Source organism: Carassius carassius, chromosome 44 (genome assembly GCF_963082965.1).
Source record: "Carassius carassius chromosome 44, fCarCar2.1, whole genome shotgun sequence".
NCBI lineage: Eukaryota > Metazoa > Chordata > Actinopteri > Cypriniformes > Cyprinidae > Carassius > Carassius carassius.
In genome coordinates this window covers 25,063,651-25,085,931 of record NC_081798.1, presented here as the reverse complement: position 1 = coordinate 25,085,931, position 22,281 = coordinate 25,063,651, and the positions used below count along the sequence as shown (strand labels likewise).

General features: G+C 42.6%; 1 protein-coding gene across 1 annotated transcript; it reads left to right on the top strand.

The window, feature by feature from the left end:
• Nucleotides 1-18,134: 18,134 nt before the first annotated feature.
• LOC132126249 (endothelin-3) lies at nucleotides 18,135-21,857 on the top strand (the record flags this gene model as incomplete). Its single annotated transcript, XM_059537379.1, has 3 exons — nucleotides 18,135-18,241; nucleotides 20,258-20,395; nucleotides 20,972-21,857. Coding segments are annotated over 3 exons (264 nt in total), but the record flags the coding sequence as incomplete, so codon positions are not given.
• Between the last annotated feature and the right edge of the window lie 424 nt (nucleotides 21,858-22,281).

Here is a 22,281-nt window from a genome sequence, read left to right as displayed (position 1 = left end):
CCGCTCTGGGGCTCTCGTTGGCCTTCAGGATCACGGGTATCTGCTCAGAAACATCGAGAACATGAACACCAGGGAAACAATGAGTGTGCACTTTACCTTTGGCTAACGTAGCACGGATGTGTCAGACGACGGAGTCTCCGATGATCACAGCGTCCCATCCCGTCTCGCGGAGGGGAGCGAAGCGGTTCCGGGTGGAAATCTCGAAGATCGGAGGGGGAGAAGTCGTCGCCCGGGGCCTGGCTCACGTCCTCCGCTGTGGATGCACACAGGGTTCGTGGTGTCTCGGCACCGGAGTGAAGGACATCTGGGAAGATCACATCCTGGGTTCTCCGGGCCTGTGCAGAGAAACACATGGAGTAGACGTGGTGGGACTGTTAGCAGCACGCTGTATACTTACCCCGGACTTGTGAGCGTCAGCCCGGGATGATTCCAGCGCAGCTCTCCGCTCTCTCAGCTGGGCCTGCCTCACCTCCAGGTCACGAATCTGCTTCTCCACGGCCTCGAACGTGTCCTCACCTGCAATCAAAGTTAGACATTCATCCGCCATTAAAGCAAGTAACAGTGAGTACAGTAATGGTAATGTGTGTGAATAGAGTATTAGCAATGTAAGCACGTTTAGCAACAACCACGCTTGCTGATGCTAACGGGCTATAAGCTAATAATGGACCCAGGAGATCAAAATAAAACTAGTGATAACGAGGCGCTCTGATTGTTTTTGTTGTAGAATACAATAGAGGATATATTCCCACGTTATATAAACGGAAACAATGGTGTATAAAATTGATTTTTAAGAAAAAAATTGTAGATAAAAAGAATTTAGTGACGGAGCTCAAACGCATTACAGACACCAACAACAAACAGGAAGTGACGTAAATTAGGGGTCATTCACATGTCTTTTGTGTGCTCAAGTTTATTATTTCAAATGTAGACGCATGTTCATAATGGAAGCGACATGTTCACAATGCACATTTGCCTGTGATTTACTCACCCTCAAGCATCCTAGATACATATTGCTTTCTTCTTTTAGACAAATCCAATCAGATATATAAAAAATTGTCCTGGCTCTTCTAAGCTCTATCATTGGAGTCGGCAGGTGTCGACTGCAAAAGACATCAAATAAACTGCATGCTTTATATAATATCCATAATAAAATGTGCCTCACATGGCTCTGGGGGTGGTGGGTGGTGAATAAAGGCCTCCTGTAGCGAATCCATGAGTTTTGTTTTTTTTTTTGAAAGAGAAATATCAAAATTTCAAATGTAATAAACAATTCTCTCTCACTTTTCTAACTGTGGTACGTGGAAGACGTTCCGTCTTATGATGTAGAACATTGGTGTTGCATGAAAATACTGGTCAAAATTAGAAGTACAAAACAAAGATTTTGTAAAGAAAAATGTTGGAGGATTTCGATATTAGCCAAGAGGAGACTGGTTTTCCTTTGCTAAAGTAAAGAAACTTTTCTTAATTTCTTAATATGCTCATGTAAACAAACTCACAAACTTACATTAGCATATCTCACAGGTGCATGCACTACGCATATGTCCTACGTCATCTGCTGGAATGACTTGCACGTATAACAGTCAGCGGAAGTAAGAAAAAAGTATTTATAACACTTTAAATATGGATTTTTTTTTTTTTTTACAAAAATGTGTTGATTTGCTACAGGAGGCCTTTATTCACTGGCCAGAGCCATGTGTGGCACATTTTACTATGGATGAATGTGCTTTATTGACTACTTTTGGACTGTTCAACAGAAACATCTGGTTACTCCAATTCAAATGCTTGGAAGAGCAAGGAAAATTTGTAAAATAACTCTGACTGGATTCGTCTGTAAGTCATATACACCTAGGATGCTTTGAGGGCGAGTAAAACATGGGCTTAAAATTTTTTTCATTTTAAATTTTTGGGTGAACTAACCCTTTATAAATAAATTTAGTAGCAGAGCTACAGTACTACAAATTATTTTAAGTGTTGGAAATCCATTTATCCTTTGCTGAAACATCCGCTTCTGCATGGAGAGTGCAGGTCATGGTTGATTAGCAATGACAGAAGCCACAGGAGCGCGACCTAGGAAAAGTGAGCATTACCTGCTGGCAAACACTTCTTACTTTTACAAAAATGTTACAATGCAATCATGTATTCTGCTGTATCAAAGCTTTAATCAGGATATAACAGTATATATATTTAATCAGGATATAACAGTATATATATATAGATTTTTTTTTTTAAACAAAGCATTAACACACTATACTGTACCCCATAAATACAATAAAGCCCATAAATTCATCCACCACTTTAAATGTTGAAAATAATTTTTAGCAAAGGATTTTATTGGTGCAGTTTGTTAACAGATTCATGTTCTTAACCACTGAAACCCTAGGTCAAACCCCATCATGCAAACAATATAATTTGTCTAACTAATGCAGTCACCTTATAAGAAAAGTTCACTTCTCGGATTCATTATAGAATTTAGATAAATCATGGACAAAGCATATTCAAACAAATAGTAAAGCTATCTATGTTCAAGTTAAGGTTTACTTAAATACTTGTTGCGGGGCAGAGCTTTTGCTTAAATTGACTTTGGAGGGGAAAATAATGTTGTTTATGAAGTGGAAGGCTAGTATATGTGAACTTGAACTTACCTTAACTGTAACCTAATGTATAGGCAAATAAGGTATAAATAATTTTGTTAAAAATGCAGATAGAATAACATTCACTGAGAGAGTGACATGTTAAGGTTTCAGAGAGCTTGGGTGTTATTTATAAAACAGGCATTCGCACAGATTTTTACTTAGAATGTGTGTGAGCACTCCTTCCAATATTCAGATTTCTAAAAACTTTTTATTAAAATGGAAATAATTTAGTGTTTATTATAAAGTTATGAGCAAATGTACCCAGTTTTTCCTGTGGCAGAGTCAGAGGAAATTTAGAAATCTAAGCATTTCTCACCATTTTCAAGTAAAGTATGTGGACATTGACTGATGCTGTTTTATATGCTAATGACATGCAGGGCGTTTACAAGACTAAAGATCTAAAACCATTCAGCTGCTCATAATTTCAAGGACATTTGCAATTTATATATTTTACATCTGGAAGAAGGACATACATGTTGGCAAAATGGCAAAAAGGTATACTAAAGACAAGAAAAAAGAGTAGTCCTGTTAACAGATGTGGGTCAAGTGAGTGCGTAATCAGTGCAATGGAACATGGGAAATGTAGTCCAGAGTGACGTGTAATAGTCTGAGCGGTGTGAGAGTCAATATAATGCAAAGGCGTCCTCTGTTGCCAATCAAATGGAGAACAATGGACAGCATTCATGACAACAGAAAAGAACAGTCTTTTCTATCTGGTATTGAAATACATTTTTGGTTATCCAATCACAAGTTCTCAGAGGCAACGAGTAGGTTTGCGGTATGGTGACATGCCTGCTGTCTACCTGCTTCTGTGGTCTCAGTGATAGCACAGGTGGAGGGTGAACCAACGGCAGGGTAAGGCTAAGAGCCTAATGTTAGTGTAATCTATTAAGTACGCATATTACTGAATTTTTAGGCTAGTACCAGATACGGGTGTCACAAAAAAAAATATACAGCTGAATTTGTATTTAACTTGATGACAATGTAATTGTCAGGATATACTCATGACTCAGAGGTAAGGTGAATTCAGAACAGTGATTTATTGAGTTATATGTACAAGTGCGGTGAATCCGTGCCCTTAAGTGCTCATAGATTCTCCACTGAAGATATACGTGCTCTGAGTGTCACATGGAGTGGGATATCCAGGCAGGTAAGCTTGCTAGGTTCTTGTAACGTCAAAGCCACAATTAAGATCGTTCACTGGCGTTCTCTAAATCCTTAGATGCCGAAGACAGTAACTATAACAGGAGAATCACAGGAGATTTCAGCGACCATAGAATCACCGGGGCAGCGTGATGATCAGCGGTCCTGAGGGCAGCAGAGCAAAGACACAGGTTAGTGTAACACCAAAAGGTGAGTATACGTTACATCTGGCAAGGAGAGCTTGGTGCGGGTGAGTGCTCTTATTATTTGGGTGATTGGATAACGTGATGCGTGGCAGGTGTGGCTGGTTAGTACTCAGGTGACGTTGATCGTGGCTGATTGGCAGGGGCCGGATCTGCCTGATCCCTGCCAATTTTGTACCTGAATTGAATCAGACAGTGATGACTAATCTGAACTCCTCTGACTGGTCACTGCATTTAGAAATTTAATAAAATCTTGTGTGATTGGTTAATGCACAAAAATGTAAAAATTTGTAAAAAGAAACGATGCTACATTAGCATATCTAAATTTAATGCTGATATTTTGTTATTTAATTGGCCAGGGGAAGGCTAAGATTTGCCCTACCTTAAAATGATCAATAATCAAAATTTTCAACACCAACATTGTGCAGCTATTTAGTGCCCACCACTTCTGATCAGATCATTTTCCAGGTATAAATAAGGTCTAGTGGTAAGGTCAAGACTATGATGGAACCGTGCAGGAATCTAATTCCATTCCAAAAGCACATGCCTTGTAATTGGATCAGACATGTCAGTTATGAATTAGCCCTCGAGCAAAGAATGGGTCAAATACATCTCTCAAAAGTGCTGTGAGGACATCTTTCATGTAGAAAATAAACACTAATGCTTTATTTACCTTATCTGTTGATGATCTGTTCTGATGATACAGAAAATATCACAATAATCCACTTGTAATCCACACCACTCTAATCCATCAATTAATTACTATGAAGTGAAAAGCTGTGTGTTTGTAAGACATTTTGAAATTCAAATCGCCACTTCTGGTTAAAATATAAGTCCATAATCGATAATAATTCTTCATCCAGAGAAGAAGTCCATCTTCTGTTGTCCTCTCACTTTAAAATCCACCTTAGAGCTGTTTTTGGTTATTTTCATCTGTAAACAGTGCTTGATCTATGCAGATTTCGTTCCTGATCCAGATGAGATTACTTTTTCATAGAAGAATGCAACATTATGGATAGTAGACTCACATTTTAGCCAGAAACAATGTTTTAAAGCATCCTAATGATGAATTTGTCTCTTACAAACCACAACTTTTCGCATTATGAGACATACATTTTGCATTATTAATGTCTCATAATGTGAAATGTCTCATAATTTCGCATAATGAGACATTTTGCGTTATGAGACATTTATTACATGTTCAATAATTCTGATTTCATGTACAACAATCCCATCAAGCAATGTTTACAATTTATTTTACTTGAAATATTAAATGTTACAGATATGCAGAGGTTGAGATGGTCAAAGGGTTAAACGCTTTAGGATAAATATGGATGAACACCTGTGAAGAAAGGTTAGTGATAGAGGCTATTAGGTAATAATAAATAAATCATAACTAATAATTTGATGAATTATTAGCAAGGTAGTGAAGTAGTTGTGTGGTACATTGTTTTGCCCACCTGTTTAAATAGTAGCTATGGTTAAACCACCTGTTGGTGAAGGTAGAAATTCAAGAGTTGATTTGGTTCAACATCCACTTTGTGAAATCGTAATTTTTATTTAACTTCTATTTGAAAGTACCCTTTAATAAGGTCTCCTGAAAAATCAAAGTCAGATCCTCATAATTTTCAGCTGCATGCCACTTTTTTCTTACTTCTGCACTTTGCTTCAGGAGGAACCTATGGGTCATGGCTAAGAGGGTAAAATTGCTCTCAGATGTTGCAGGATTATAAGGCAGACAAAAAATGATTTAGTCCTAATCTACCATCTCCAGCAAGCATCTTCAGACAAGTTTCTGATTAACGTGGGGTATGACCAGTGCTGCAGGCTGCAGACGTTTTTTTATTTTATTTGAATATTTTCTGTTAATTATAGTTAAAGTTCTAGTAATTATGTGGCCTTTTTGTTTATTTGTTTGTTTTAATGTCTACAATAAGTTTAGTTATTTTAGAACTTTAAATGAAAAAGAGAAATTAAATGTTTATGGTTTTTATTTCATTTTATTTTATCTATTTATTGCTTTCATTTTAGTTAAAGATTGCCTAAATCACTGTCAAACATGTTGCTTGTGCAGTTCTTATGAGGAGTGCATGTGTGGTGAGAGTCAGTGGCTCTTAATGGAGTCGTAGCTGTGTGTGCAGACAGATGACTGCTAATGTTCTCTGTGGAGGTGTGTTTCGAGGTAATGATGTTTGTTGTCACCTAAAAGTAAGTTAAGTTATGTTGCTATCTTGTAGATTTAAAAATAATTTTGTTTATATGTGTGTCTCCCGGAACAGTCTTAGTGTCATCAGCAATCTCAAACCTGCAAGTGCAAATCATTTTACACATAGAAGTGTAAATCTTTAGCTACTTGTTATTTAAGCTTTTCTCCAGTGGCCCACTGTTGATACAGAGACCTTTAATTTTTTTATTTATATGAATTCCTTCCAAAATCTGTATTATGTTATTTCTGCCATATAGGATAAAATGTAAACTTTTAGGTGAAAACCTTTTCCATATAACGAATGTTACGAATGCACACACGAAACGGGAGATCCAACTGCAGTGCTTTAATAGGGTAATCCAAAAATCTAAATCCAACAGGCAAAAGGTCAATAACAGAAGAGCAATCCAAAAACAAGAAACATGAAAAACACAAGGGAACACGAGAAAGCTGGGTGACAGAAAACAAGGACTCCATTAAACAGATAGAAACAGGTGAAAACGATGAAAGTGGAGACAGCTGCAATTAACAGGTGTGCAATTAACAGTGATGAAGGGGACAAAGGCTTTGTGGGAAATGTAGTACCTGCAGTGGGGGGCCTATGGGGAAGTGAGACCGCTAGTGTTCATTATTGACTTGGCGCCGGTACAGGATGGCTGCCTCCGTGACGTGCTCTGCATATGTTTTTGTCTTTTTGTTAGTTTGTCCTGTCTTTAGTTATATTCCTGCAATCAGTTTCACCAGGGATGAACTGCTGAACATTCGGCAGAACGCACCACAAGATGTTTTTCCGGATTTCAATTATTCAGACGTTTTACTGAATATTGTTATCGGAGGAGCAGCGGCGCTGATCAAACGCTTCAGGACGCGCAGGCGGGGAAAGCGAGCTGGCGCGCTCGTCAGACTCAGCAAGCGTGGATTTCGAACGCCGTTGCCTAGCATCCATCTGGCAAATCTACGCTCTCTACCCAACAAAACGGACAAACTCCTTCTGCTTTCTCGGACAAATAAGGATTTCACACACTCTGCTGCTCTGTGTTTCACGGAAACTTGGCTGAATGACGCCATACTGGACAGCGCGCTCCATCTGCCGGGCTTTCAGCTGTTTAGAGCGGATCGCGACGCAGAATCAACGGGGAAATCGCGCGGCTGCGGGACATGCTTTTACATCAATGAACAGTGGTGTACAGATGTAATTGTGTTAAAGAAGATGTGCTGTCCTGATCTACAAATGCAGTTTGTCAACTGCAAGCCGTTCTATTCGCCGCGGGAGTTTCACTCGCTCATTCTGGTTAGTGTTTACTGGCTTTACAGTCTGGCTTTACAGAAACTCGCTGAGCACATCACAGAGATAGAACAACAACACCCGGACTCTGTTTTAATCATTCTCGGGGACTTTAATAAAGCCAATCTCTCCCGTGAACTGCCAAAATACAGACAGCATGTTACATGTCCCACCAGAGACAGTAATATATTGGATCACTGTTACACAACAATAAAGGATGCATATCACTCTGTTCCACGAGCAGCTTTGGGACGTTCTGATCACCTTCTGGTTCATCTTATACCGACCTACAGGCAGAAACTAAAATCAGCTAAACCTGTATTAAGGACCGTAAAAAGATGGACTAATGAAGCAGAGCAGGATTTAAAATCTTGTTTTGACCTCACTGATTGGAGTGTTTTTGAAGCTGCTGCCACCGATCTGGACGAACTCACAGAGACCGTAACATCATATATCAGTTTCTGTGAGGATATGTGTATTCCTACCAAGACTCAACTAAATTACAACAATGACAAACCGTGGTTCACTGCAAAACTCAGACAGCTCCGTCAGGCCAAAGAAGATGCTTACAGGAAGGGGGACAATGTCTTGTATAAACAGGCTAAATACACACTGGAAAAGGAGATCAGAGTGGCAAAGAGGAATTATTCTGAAAAAATAAGGACTCAGTTCACTTCGAACGACTCAGCATCAGTGTGGAAAAGTCTAAAGAAGATCACCAATTACAAGACACCACCCCCCAGCACTGTGGAAAATCAACGACTGGCAGACGATCTGAACGAGTTTTACTGCAGGTTTGAAAGAACACCCATCACCTGCCCTGAACACCTCTCCACACAACCGTTCACACCAATAACAACTCCTGCAACCAACCCTGAATGCCTCTCCAAACAACCGTTCACACCATTAACAGCTCCTGCAACCCATCCTGAACACCTCTCCAATCAAGCACTCTCACCATTCACACCTCCTGCATCCCCCCTCTCCCCCACACCTGCAATACAGATCAGCGAGGATGCGGTGCGCCAGGTCTTCCGGAAACAGAAAAGGAAAAAAGCAACAGGCCCAGATTGTGTTACACCAGCCTGTCTGAAATCCTGTGCTGACCAGCTGGCCCCCATCTTCACAAAGATCTTCAACAGATCGCTGGAGCTGTGCGAAGTCCCTTCATGCTTCAAACGCTCCACCATCATCCCCATCCCAAAGAAATCCAAAATTACAGGACTAAATGACTACAGGCCTGTGGCTCTAACGTCTGTAGTCATGAAGTCATTTGAAAAACTGGTGCTGGCCCACCTGAAGGACATCACTGGACCCTTGCTAGATCCTCTTCAGTTTGCCTACAGAGCAAACAGGTCTGTTGACGATGCAGTAAACATTGGACTGCATTATGTTCTGCAACACCTAGACAGACCGGGGACCTATGTGAGGATCCTGTTTGTGGAATTCAGCTCGGCTTTTAATACGATCATGCCAAACCTCCTCCTGCCCAAACTAACTCAGCTCTCCGTGCCCACCCTGTCTGTCAGTGGATCAACAGCTTCCTGACAGACAGGCAGCAGCTAGTGAGGCTGGGAAAATACACATCCAGCACCTGTACAATCAGTACCGGAGCTCCCCAGGGCTGTGTTCTCTCCCCACTGCTCTTCTCCCTGTACACTAATGACTGCACATCTAAGGACCCCTCTGTCAAGCTCCTGAAGTTTGCAGATGACACCACACTCATCGGCCTCATTCAGGACGGTGACGAGTCTGCTTACAGACAGGAGGTTAAAGAGCTGGCGGTCTGGTGCACTCTCAACAACCTGGAGCTTAACTCGCTCAAAACAGTGGAGATGACTGTGGACTTCAGGAGAAACCCCCCTGCACTCCCCGCACTCACCATCATGAACAGCACTGTGACTGCAGTGGAGTCATTCAGGTTCCTGGGCACCACTATCTCTCAGGACCTGAAGTGGGACATTCACATTGACTCCATTGTGAAAAAGGCCCAGCAGAGGTTGTACTTCCTTCGCCAGCTGAGGAAGTTTAACCTGCCACAGGATCTGCTGAAACAGTTCTACTCCACCATCATCGAATCCATCCTCTGCACTTCAGTAACTGTCTGGTTCAGCTCAGCTTCTAAATCGGACTTCAGAAGACTACAGAGGGTAGTCCGGACTGCTGAGCGAATCATCGGTTCAACTCTCCCATCTGTTCAAGAACTGTACTTATCCAGAGTGAGCAAAAGGGCTGTTAAAATCACTCTGGACTCCTCACATCCAGCACACTCCCTCTTTGAACTGTTGCCATCTGGTCGACGCTACAGAGCACTGAGCGCCAGAACGACCAGACACAGGAACAGTTTCTTCCCTCAGGCAATCCATCTTATGAACAGCTGATACACACTGAACACACTGAACACACTACACTTTATATTTATATACACATACACTTAATTTATCTAACACACATACTTAGTATACACTTAAATTTTGCACATAATATACATGTACATACATAACTGCATTTTTGTAATATACCTGCCTACAATTGTCAATTTGTATATTGTCATTCCTTGTCTACTTATTTGTATTTTTTTGTATTTTTATATTCTTTTATTATGTGTTTTATGTTCTGTCGCTGTCATTCTGTTGTACTGCGGAGCTTCTGTCACGAAAACAAATTCCTCGTATGTGTAAACATACCTGGCAATAAAAGCTCATTCTGATTCTGATTCTAGTGGACACCCAGGGAAACACAGACCTGACACTGTGACATTACCCCCCCCCCCCCCTCTAAGAAGCAGCTACGAGATGATCCACTGAACACAAGAACAAACCATGGAACACAGAGACCAGGAGGGAGGTGGACTGGTGGAGGATAAGGGGGAGAGACGGAGGGCCAGGTCCACAGAAGGGAACAGGTACAGGAAGTGGAAAAAACAAAACCAAAAAAAACAAAACAACAACAACAACAATGAGACCAGGAGGGAGGTGGACTGGCAGAGGATAAGGGGGAGGGACGGAGGGCCAGATCCATAGAGGGAAACAGAGACCGGAAGTGAAAAAAAACAGAACTGGAGCCCACCACCGCCGAGCAGATGGAACTGACGCCGTGCAGAGAACCACCACAGCCTTGCGGTCGAGACAAAGGCCCACCAGGGTGGTGCAGAGGACCACCACAGCCGAGCAGACGAGACAGATGCCCACTAGGGCGGCACAGAGGACCACCACCTCCGTGTGGTCGAGACAGAAGCCCACCAGGGCAGCGCAGAGGACCAGCACAGCCGAGCAGATGAGACAGATGCCCACCAGGGCGACACAGAGGACCACCACCTCCGTTTGGTCGAGACAGAAGCCCACCAGGGCAGCGCATAGGACCACCACAGCCGAGCAGATGAGACAGGTGCCCACCAGGGCGGCACAGAGGACCACCACCTCCGTGTGGTCGAGACAGAAGCCCACCAGGGCAGCGCAGAGGACCAGCACAGCCGAGCAGATGAGACAGATGCCCACCAGGGCGACACAGAGGACCACCACCTCCGTTTGGTCGAGACAGAAGCCCACCAGGGCAGCGCATAGGACCACCACAGCCGAGCAGATGAGACAGATGCCCACCAGGGCGGCACAGAGGACCACCACCTCCGTGTGGTCGAGACAAAAGCCCACAAGGACAGCGCAGAGGACCATCACAGCCGAGCAGGCGAGACAGATGGCCACCAGGGCGGCGCAGAGGACGACCACAGCCGAGCAGACGAGACAGATGGCCACCAGGGCGGCACAGAGGACGACCACCTCTGTGTGGTCGACACAGAAGCCCACCAGGGCAGCACAGAGGACCACCACAGCCGAGCAGATGAGACAGATGCCCACCAGGGCGGCACAGAGGACCACCACCTCTGTTGGGTCGAGACAGAAGCCCACCAGGGCAGCGCATAGGACCACCACAGCCGAGCAGATGAGACAGATGCCCACCAGGGCGGCACAGAGGACCACCACCTCCGTGTGGTCGAGACAAAAGCCCACCAAGGCGGCGCAGAGGACCACCACTGCCGAGCAGACGAGACAGAAGTCCACCAGGGCGGCGCAGAGGACCACCACAGCCGTGCAGATGAGACAGAAACCCCCCAGGGCAGAGCAGAGGACCACCACAGCCATGCGGATGAGACAGAAGCCCACCAGGGTGGCGCAGAAGACCACCAGGGCGGCACAGAGGACCACCACCTCCGTGTGGTCGAGACAGAAGCCCACCAGGGCAGCGCAGAGGACCAGCACAGCCGAGCAGATGAGACAGATGCCCACCAGGGCGACACAGAGGACCACCACCTCCGTTTGGTCGAGACAGAAGCCCACCAGGGCAGCGCATAGGACCACCACAGCCGAGCAGATGAGACAGGTGCCCACCAGGGCGGCACAGAGGACCACCACCTCCGTGTGGTCGAGACAGAAGCCCACCAGGGCAGCGCAGAGGACCAGCACAGCCGAGCAGATGAGACAGATGCCCACCAGGGCGACACAGAGGACCACCACCTCCGTTTGGTCGAGACAGAAGCCCACCAGGGCAGCGCATAGGACCACCACAGCCGAGCAGATGAGACAGATGCCCACCAGGGCGGCACAGAGGACCACCACCTCCGTGTGGTCGAGACAAAAGCCCACAAGGACAGCGCAGAGGACCATCACAGCCGAGCAGGCGAGACAGATGGCCACCAGGGCGGCGCAGAGGACGACCACAGCCGAGCAGACGAGACAGATGGCCACCAGGGCGGCACAGAGGACGACCACCTCTGTGTGGTCGACACAGAAGCCCACCAGGGCAGCACAGAGGACCACCACAGCCGAGCAGATGAGACAGATGCCCACCAGGGCGGCACAGAGGACCACCACCTCTGTTGGGTCGAGACAGAAGCCCACCAGGGCAGCGCATAGGACCACCACAGCCGAGCAGATGAGACAGATGCCCACCAGGGCGGCACAGAGGACCACCACCTCCGTGTGGTCGAGACAAAAGCCCACCAAGGCGGCGCAGAGGACCACCACTGCCGAGCAGACGAGACAGAAGTCCACCAGGGCGGCGCAGAGGACCACCACAGCCGTGCAGATGAGACAGAAACCCCCCAGGGCAGAGCAGAGGACCACCACAGCCATGCGGATGAGACAGAAGCCCACCAGGGTGGCGCAGAAGACCACCAGGGTGGCGCACAAGACCACCACAGCCGTGCGGTCGAAACAGAAGCCCACCAGGGTGGTGCAGAGGACCACCACAGCCGAGCAGACGAGACAGATGCCCACTAGGGCGGCACAGAGGACCACCACCTCCGTGTGGTCGAGACAGAAGCCCACCAGGGCAGCGCAGAGGACCAGCACAGCCGAGCAGATGAGACAGATGCCCACCAGGGCGACACAGAGGACCACCACCTCCGTTTGGTCGAGACAGAAGCCCACCAGGGCAGCGTATAGGACCACCACAGCGGAGCAGATGAGACAGAAACCCCCCAGGGCAGAGCAGAGGACCACCACAGCCATGCGGATGAGACAGAAGCCCACCAGGGTGGCGCAGAAGACCCCCAGGGTGGCGCACAAGACCACCACAGCCTTGCGGTCGAGACAAAGGCCCACCAGGGTGGTGCAGAGGACCACCACAGCCGCGCGGTTGAGACAGAAGCCCACCAGGGCGGAGCAGAGGACCACCACTGTGGGATTGATGGCACAGGAGAGCAAGTCTGGTCAGGTAAGGCTGAAATAGAGAACATGAACAGGTTAAGGGTGGCCTCCGTGGCCTGATTAGATGGTAAATGGTCTCCATGGCCATGACAGGGCAGGTGGTGAGTTCCTGGATGGCCTCCATGGCCATGACAGGATAGGACGAGCGCTCAGGAAGTTCGGCGGAGACGTGACGAGGCTCTGGATGTTCAGCAGAGATGTGAAGAGGCTCTGGTAGATCCGTGGTGATTTGATTCTGACTCGTCTCTGGAGGGGCCACGGGGAAATGACTCGACCCTGGAGGGGCCACGGGGAACTGACTCGACTCTGGAGGGACCATCTTGTGCAGTGGAGCTGGGCTGGCGGCCACCTTGTGCTGTGGCGCTGGGCTGGGGGCCCTCCTGTCTGGAGACACAGGTCTAGAATCGGCCATCGTGTCTGGAGAGACAGGTGTGGCTGGGGTATCCCACTGAGACCGATGGTCTAGGTACCTGGTGAACCCCCAAAAGTCCAGGATCTCAGGCCCCTTCATCTCCCACTGGTACAGGGTCATCCAGACAGGCGTTAAAAAGGTTTTTAAGTGCCTCATCATTGTACCCCAGTCCTAGTCAAGTCAAGTCACCTTTATTTATATAGCTCTTTAAACAAAATACAGTGCGTCAAAGCAACTGAACAACATTCATTAGGAAAACAGTGTCAATAATGCAAAATGACAGTTAAAGGCAGTTCATCATTGAATTCAGTAATGTCATCTCTGTTCAGTTTAAATAGTGTATGTACATTTATTTGCAATCAAGTCAACGATATCGCTGTAGATGAAGTGACCCCAACTAAGCAAGCCAGAGGCGACAGCGGCAAGGAACCGAAACTCCATCGGTGACAGAGTGGAGAAAAAAAAACATCTGTTTCCTGTGGTCTCGTCCTGGAGGTCAATTGAGAAAAGGTCTTTACTGTATGTGGGGCTCTAGTTGTCCTGGTCTCCGCTGTCTTGCAGGGATGTAGAGGTCTTTTCTAGGTGCTGATCCACCATCTGGTCTGGATACGTACTGGAGTCGGGTGACTGCAGTGACCCTCTGATCTGGATACAGACTGGATCTAGTGGCTACGGTGACCTTGGAATAAGAGAGAAACAGACTAATATTAGCGTAGATGCCATTCTTCTAATGATGTAGCAAGTACATCAGGTGGTATGGGAAGTGTTCCCTACTGCCATGGTCTAGAATAATTGCACCAAACCATCCACCTCACTCCCCTTTTGACAGAGGATGGTTAAGTTCAAAAGTCTCCCCCTCTGCTCCTCTATGGTGGCTGGGGAACGGATACGAAATCCCACACCGCTGGATCTGGGCATGATGTAGTCCTTCTGTTACGAATGCACACACGAAACGGGAGATCCAATTGCAGTGTTTTAATAGGGTAATCCAAAAATGTAAATCCAACAGGCAAAAGGTCAATAACAGAAGAGCAGTCCAAAAACAAGAAACATGAAAAACACAAGGGAACACGAGAAAGCCGGGTGACGGAAAACAAGGACTCCATGAAACAGATAGAAAGAGACCGGTTTATATAGACAGGTGAAAATGATTAAAGTGGAGACAGCTTAGTGCAATTAACAGGTGTGCAATTAACAGTGATGAAAGGGACAAAGGCTTTGTGGGAAATGTAGTGCCTGCAGTGGGAGTTGACTATGGGAAAGTGAGACCACTAGTGGACCCCCAGGGAAACACAAACCAGACACTGTGACAACGAAGGGAATAAGGTCTGCTGAACTCTTATGTGATAAATACAACCACAACCACAAAAAAGCATCATAAAAGTTACATTAAAACATCAGAAGACTAGAAATAAAATATTTTATTTTTTATTTATTCGTTTAATATTTTTATAGAGTTGGACAGCCCCGTCCTCATTCATTTCCATTATACTGTAAATTATATTCGTAGCACACTTACAATCATAAATAAGGAGTTTATTGTGTTGTTTGATATTAAGATATTGCCTCTATATTTGTAAGCTCTGGGTATCCATTCGGGTTTGGCACAGGAGGGTGATTTCACAAAGAGCTTGTAATAAACACATATGAATATGTATCTCAGCGTCTGAAGACTATGGCTAAGTCTTGGTGCCTGCTGTGATTTCTGCAGAATCCCTGCTCAATAGATTGTTATCAGGCTGAGACATCAGTATTAGTTATCATCTGCTAAGTGATGCAAAGCCCAAATATCAAGGTGTGTTATCACTGGCACCCGAAACCAGGATTCAATGACTTTATGGTCAATTATGGGTATAATGTAAGTTAAATTCAACAGGAATGTAAATAAATGAAACTGGACTGGCCACACAAGCAGCCATTGATTAAAACCCTGCAAAAAGATTCTCAGTTAAAACTATAGTGAACTACAATCTAAACCACCATCAAACAGCAAACCACATAAATGACTTGATATTTTCAGTCTCTTTATACATTCGTAACTCTCTACAAGTCTTTTGTGTAAACTTTTATACTGCATATGCCTTATACCGGCAAGCAGCAGGGCCCCAGCATGACTGTTTGTTCAAGATTAATTTCCCTGTGGGATCCATGTGGAATGAGGATTTTAATCCCATGCTGTACATTCTCATGATATGTGCAAGGTTGTCCAAGATATGTGACTTCTGACATACCTCTACTTTCAACTGACTTTATTCCTGTAAGATTTTTTTGACTTCATTTATGTGTTTTCTGATTAACATGGAAGCAGAGAGAAGGAATAAACATGCTAGTTGAAATATAGAGAGCCAGGGTTTAAACTGTTCCATTATTAATTACTGAACCATTCTTTACTTATTCAATTAGCAGATATATTTGAATAGAAAGTAGAGTGAAAATTTGAATGTTCCCATTATACTTAATGACAGCAGAATAAACAAGAGCTGACATGAACAAACCGGATGATCGTGTTCTCCAGCGTGACTTAAGAAGTAAGCAAGAAAACTGTCTGTACCATTTTTTTATTTATTTTTTTCGCTTTCAGTTAATTTGTGACCTAGAACATAGTTTTAAATAGTCATTATTCATTTTACACCATAACATTTCTCAAAATCACAAAATATGATTGTTCATAGTGGTCTCAGACGTTTCGACCCCACTGTATTTTTTTTGTCTTATGTGCTATAAAAAGGATAAAGAATAATATTTAATTTATATTCTAGCACTATTAATGCTTTCTGCTACTATAATATTCTTAGCACTATTTTCATCTTTTATATTTTTCATTATTGTTTGCATTATTTGTTTAATTGTTAGATTTGTTTTTTACATTTTTGAAGAAAAATGTATCGAATGAGACTTGACCAACACACAGTAGACAAGTAAAAAAAAAAATCACGTTATCTGATAACTTGCTGACAAGTAAAGACCCGAAGGCCAGATGTCAGAATCTGATTGTTACCACGTGTCACACTTTTAAAAAATACAAAGTAAGATAAGATGCATGGACAAACTGCTTTGTTCAGCCCCCACACTGATTATAGTATTGGAAGGTATGGTGGAGATTACATCAATCATCTGGCATTGCAGTTTCTGGACATGAACCAATCTTGAATCATTTTACTAACAACTCTTGTCTAAAGTTGTATTTTAAGCACTTTTGGAAACAGTGTGGTCCTTTGATTAATGGGACTGCTGATAGAGCATATCATTTATGTCTATTGAGGTAGGGAAAAAACATTGTAATGAGAATAAAATGTTGAAAGAAGGATGGATTTTTTTTAATTAAAATAAGACCTCTGTAATTACCACACTTGTCATTTATTGGAGCACGTAGTAACCGATCTTATTTGATAAAGTGCTATTGCATTAAAATAATGTTTTACCGCGTGCGTGATTTAATGACACACACAAGACAATGATTCAGCCGTGACAACACGTCAGTGCGGGGTTCCAGCGGGTGGTGCCTCGCAGGCTGAGAGGTGCTCACTATAAAACCTCCAAGAGCGATGCTGTTCCGTCAGCCCTCGAACCTGAAAGCACTGCAGAGAGAGCACTACAGAGAGAGCACTACAGAGAGAGCACTACAGGGAGGCTCTACAGACAGCGCGTTCATGCCACTGACGAAGAACATGTTACTTTCCACACCGGTTGGATCAATCAGCACTTCTGGTCGATCCTGGATTTTAAACTGACTTTGTTCACGGAGACTCTCAGGAATAACTGTGATGGCAAGGGTGTCATTATTAATACATTTGGGGATTTTGCTGTTTATTGGACTAACAGTCGCAATGGCGAACGGTGGGTTTAGATTGCATTGCACCGCATTTCAGGTGGAGAAAACTTGTACAGTTATTAGACTAAAGTCACTCTCTGCATATAATGAAAAAAATATGTAGCCTAGTACTCTTAAGCACACAACATTTTAATCATTACACAAAGGATTTGACGCCACTGTCACACGACATTCAAGAAATGATTTATAACATTAGGCTTGATTGACTGACCAAAACTTTATCCAAAGGTTTAAGACCTTTTGTTTCTTCGGGGGTTCAAGACCTTTATCTCATTGGGTTGTGACCCCACTGCCTTAATAGCTATTTGTCACTTTGATTAGACCTAAGGCTTGACCCTTAAAGTAGGGGACTTTCGATTTTGTAGAATATAATGTCAACCATATTAGGGCAAATTGTATTTTTGACTTTAATAAATGCTTACCACATGAAGAAGGTCTAGCCTACATTTTTAAGTGAATGGACGTTTATGGTAACAGAAAATGAAACAGAAATGTGTAAAACGATTAATCGAAATGTATGTCAGATAGAAAGGCGTTTATCAGCGTTTAGTGCTGTTGCAGCATGATATTATTTTAATGTTTAGAATTGTCATTTGTTCTAATTAAAGCATTTCCATATGCAGGAATTTCCTCCTTTCGTCAAGATGCGCTGATGAAAAACAGCGCGCGGGATTTAACCAAAGGATCAAGTGCGACTCCGAAGCGGTTTGATGAGATCCTGAAACCTCGGAGGAGAGCCAAGAGATGTACGTGTTACTCGTACAAAGACAAAGAGTGTGTTTACTACTGTCACCTGGACATCATCTGGATCAACACACCAGAGTAAGTTTCTAAGCTGGCTAATAATAATCAGCAGGTGCTGAAACCTGTGAAAGGTTGTTCTTTGCAGAGTGGGATAATTTTGGACGGATTTACTGTTCCTCTGACTTTTAAATTAAAGACAGGGATACGACTGCTAAAACTTTGATTTAAGCAGTCTTTATGTAATATAGCATAGCATAGCAAACAGTGAATAAATGTGACAATTGTATTAAAACACAGTTATGACATGAAGACACCAAAACATTTGTAGTTAATAAACTTAATGTGGCAAGGGTTCCTGGATCCTAATAATGCATATTACTAAGCAAATGTGTTCATTGAAAATCCATCTAACATATTTAAGTTAAATGTAATAAAAATGTATTCGTAATCAAGTGTTTAAGAATACTAGATATTGTGCAGATACAATGGTAAAGATGCAAAAAATATGAAATAATTAAACCACTGTCTACTTAGAAGAAAAAATGGAAGAATAAAATAATAAAGATTTGGTTGCTAAATGAAAAACAGTTAGCTGTCTATGTTTTTTGTCTTGGAAGCAAAAGTGAACTATTACATTTGGCAGTCTTCTTAACAGAGACACGTGGACAAACATTCTCCTTTCTGTCAAAACTAAATTATTTCTGTCCTGCCTCCTTCTTTATTACAGATAAGATTGCAAACTCCTTGTGCAATTTAAACAAGCCACATGCATCAGTCTTATCCAAAATGTTCATAATAAGAATTTATTGCTCGTGATTAGAGAAACTTATCTTAATTAAGAGGTGTTAGGGGAAATGTTTTCAGCTTCTGCTACAGGCGCCGTCTTAATCAATTCCTAGAACTATATGTTACCAACTAAAGTTGCCATTTTAATGTGTGGGGAAATATAAAATATATTAACTTTTAATGAAGAGAATTTGTCATTAGTCATGTTTGTAAAGAAGAACTGCAGGTGTAGTATATTACTCAGAAATCTTGAAATGTCAACACAGCTACAATAATTCTTTGCACTGAGAGTAATTATTATTCTCCACCACTTGTCTAGCATATAAGACTGGCTAAAGAGAACGGGCTCGAGATCAAAGAGACGCTTGCATGACAGGATGTTTGCAGGAGTAACTCTGAGCAGATGAGGCCCATGGCTCCCGGAGTACAGCTGGTCAGATTTACTGAACATCAGTCTGCTTTATTAGTTTCCATACAGTATAAATAAGAGTCATTTATTGAGGTGTTACCAGAAAAACACAAAGCTTAATGAACTATTGGGTGGCCTGCAGTGAGTTATCAAGGTTAAACAAAAGCAAACTATTCCTTTTCCAAATGAAGAGTATTTAAGTCCACACTTTTGAGCTGAGATTTATTTTTAATGAAACGCAAAGTTATGTGTTTTATTGTATTTGTTATTATTACAGTCAAGTATTTTTATTAATTCATTGATTTACTTAGCAGACTAGTTTTTTTCTAGCTAAACTTGGTTGCTCATTAATAGAATCTGTTCATGAAAGCTCTGGAGATTTCAGCAGAATTGAAGCATCCTTCATCCTTCATCCTTTGTACAATTTATTTATTTATTTCTAGCTAATTTAATAATGCTTACTGATATCAAGACGAGTTCAGTTCTATTAAATGTATATGTTTTAAATCCATGCTTCCAAGTATTTGTGCATGGAGGTTGGAATTCCCAGCACATCCATAGTCCAGACTCATATTTTCTGACTTCCGTATTATGCATGGTTCAGTGTCACATTTCAGACCTCTTGGCAGATTGTAATCTGCTCTGCCGGTGCAAAAGAAAGATCAAACTGAACAGGGTGTTAACAACACTGCATTAAATTCTTTTTGGTTTGAACTTCCAACTTTAAGGTGAATGGAGACATGACAAACAGTATAATTTAGAGGCAAAATTCGAACTTTCCTTTAAACCTTGCTGGATTAAGACCTTTAGTGCATCAAAGAACTGAAAGCATTTCTCACTTTCACTGTTCGTCAGTGTTTTCTGTAACTCAGAGGTCTTAACCCCTTTTGTATCGGCAGGCGTACTGTCCCATACGGCATGTCGAGTTATAGAGGCTCCCAGCGGGAGCGGCGTTCTGCCAAGGACAGCGTCGGAGGTCAGCGCTGCGTGTGTGCTTTACACAACAACCAACAGTGTAATGCTTTCTGCACTCAGAGGTAACAATAAAACCACTAAAATAAATACCAACACAGACTTATTGGAAAATGTGCTTCTACCTACATTTTTGCAAAACTCACTTAAATGTGTATATTTATATATGTACATAATTCACTAGAGATTCTACTTGCAGGACTGTTATTTCCCTTTTTACACAAATTGTTATTACAGGAGCACATTATTGATTAATAAATACTTATTTCTATGTGGTTTCTTGGCCAATACTACTGTATGTTATGATCTCAAAACACTTTCTCCATAGCACATGATTTGTAAACTAATACATTTTCATGTTTGCATCACATTACATTCTGCATATGTGTGGCTTTCCTGACATAGTAAGCTTGCTCTTTAGCTCACCTGAAAGAGAAATGCATTTGCCAGTCATTTTGCAATGTCACCACAGGCAGGTTTTTCCAATGAGCCCTGGATTGTAAAATTAAAAAGTAATATAGTAAAATTTGTCTTTTTGTAAATAACATTAACAGCAACCATAGGTGGAAAATGTAGGCACATGCATTGCAACTGTTTCCATCAATAGATTTTAAAGTAACAGTATTTTTGCTCTCATTCAGTAGGGGGAGGTCAACATGACTGTCCATCGGGGCGAAGCTAAATTGATATTCACTCATCCCTTGGACTTCTTCTTCATTCTTCTGTCTGGAGAATCACCTCAGAGAAAAGGTTCATGTCTATTCAAAAGGAAGGCTGTTGGAATTCCATTACTGAGAGGGAGAATTAAAGAGCAGAGAGATTCGGGAAGTACTTACGCTGTCACCGTGAAAGCATTACATAACAGCACCTACTGTAAGCTAACACATCTCTGAAGAAGCCATGCATTGACTGCCACTCTCAGTGAGACCACGTGAGTCACATTCAGGTGAGATGTCTGTGACGGTCGAAATTAAGGACTGCATCGACTTGCCACTTTGAACTGACTTCCAAATCAGATGTGCACGATGGAGTTAAGTAAGTCACCACCAGTCACCATCATGTAATGTGTTTAAAGGACTTTGCTAAAGTACTTCTTGAGCAATCCATTTAAAAAAAAGGCTGTACAGCAAACTCTATATTGCAACATTGGCTTATTCTAAAAAGTATGTTCATATTTAATACAGCCTTTCATAGTTTGATACACAAGTATACGTTTCCTCAAGAGTATGAATAATTCACAAATAGGTAAATTCCTAGCTTTCCTTGAGCATAAAATAAATATTGTATTTCACAACTAACCAAAAGGTGTCCATTTTAAATAACACAGTAATACACATCCTACTGAATAGTTGTGATAAAGAGTATATGCAATAAAATATTTATTCCACTAACCAAATGTTTTTTTTATAATACATTCTCCAAACTGAAACAAAAAAGAATCAAGTTTTCTTCCCATTTCAAACCATTGCGAGGTAAAATATCCTTAATTTATTCATAACATAAGCAGTGAAAAAAGGTAAAATAGAAAAAATACATACAGTTCATTAACTGAAACAGATTGTACCTGTTCTTACTTTTCATGGCCGACATACAGGTCATTATGTATGTAAAAGTCCTGTACATATTTTCTGTTTAATATTAAATTAAAACCTTTTTTATAACCTGTTTCTATACCCATGAGTTGTGTTGTTGTGTGCTCTTATTAAGCTCAACTGTGAGCAACAAACATCAGAAATGTTGAGATTTTTCTGCGGAGCTTCTTTGAAAGCTGTGGATCAAATGTAAAATGAATGCCTCCTGGCCTCTGGCTAGATTATGTTCTCTCATTACTTTGCAAAGGTACGTCTTATCCTTCCACAAAGGGGGCCAGGCAAGTATTGTTTGCTGTCTTCGAATATGCCCTCAGAACACCCTGAGAAATAAGAGGTAATATCCTCTGATGGCGCATGAT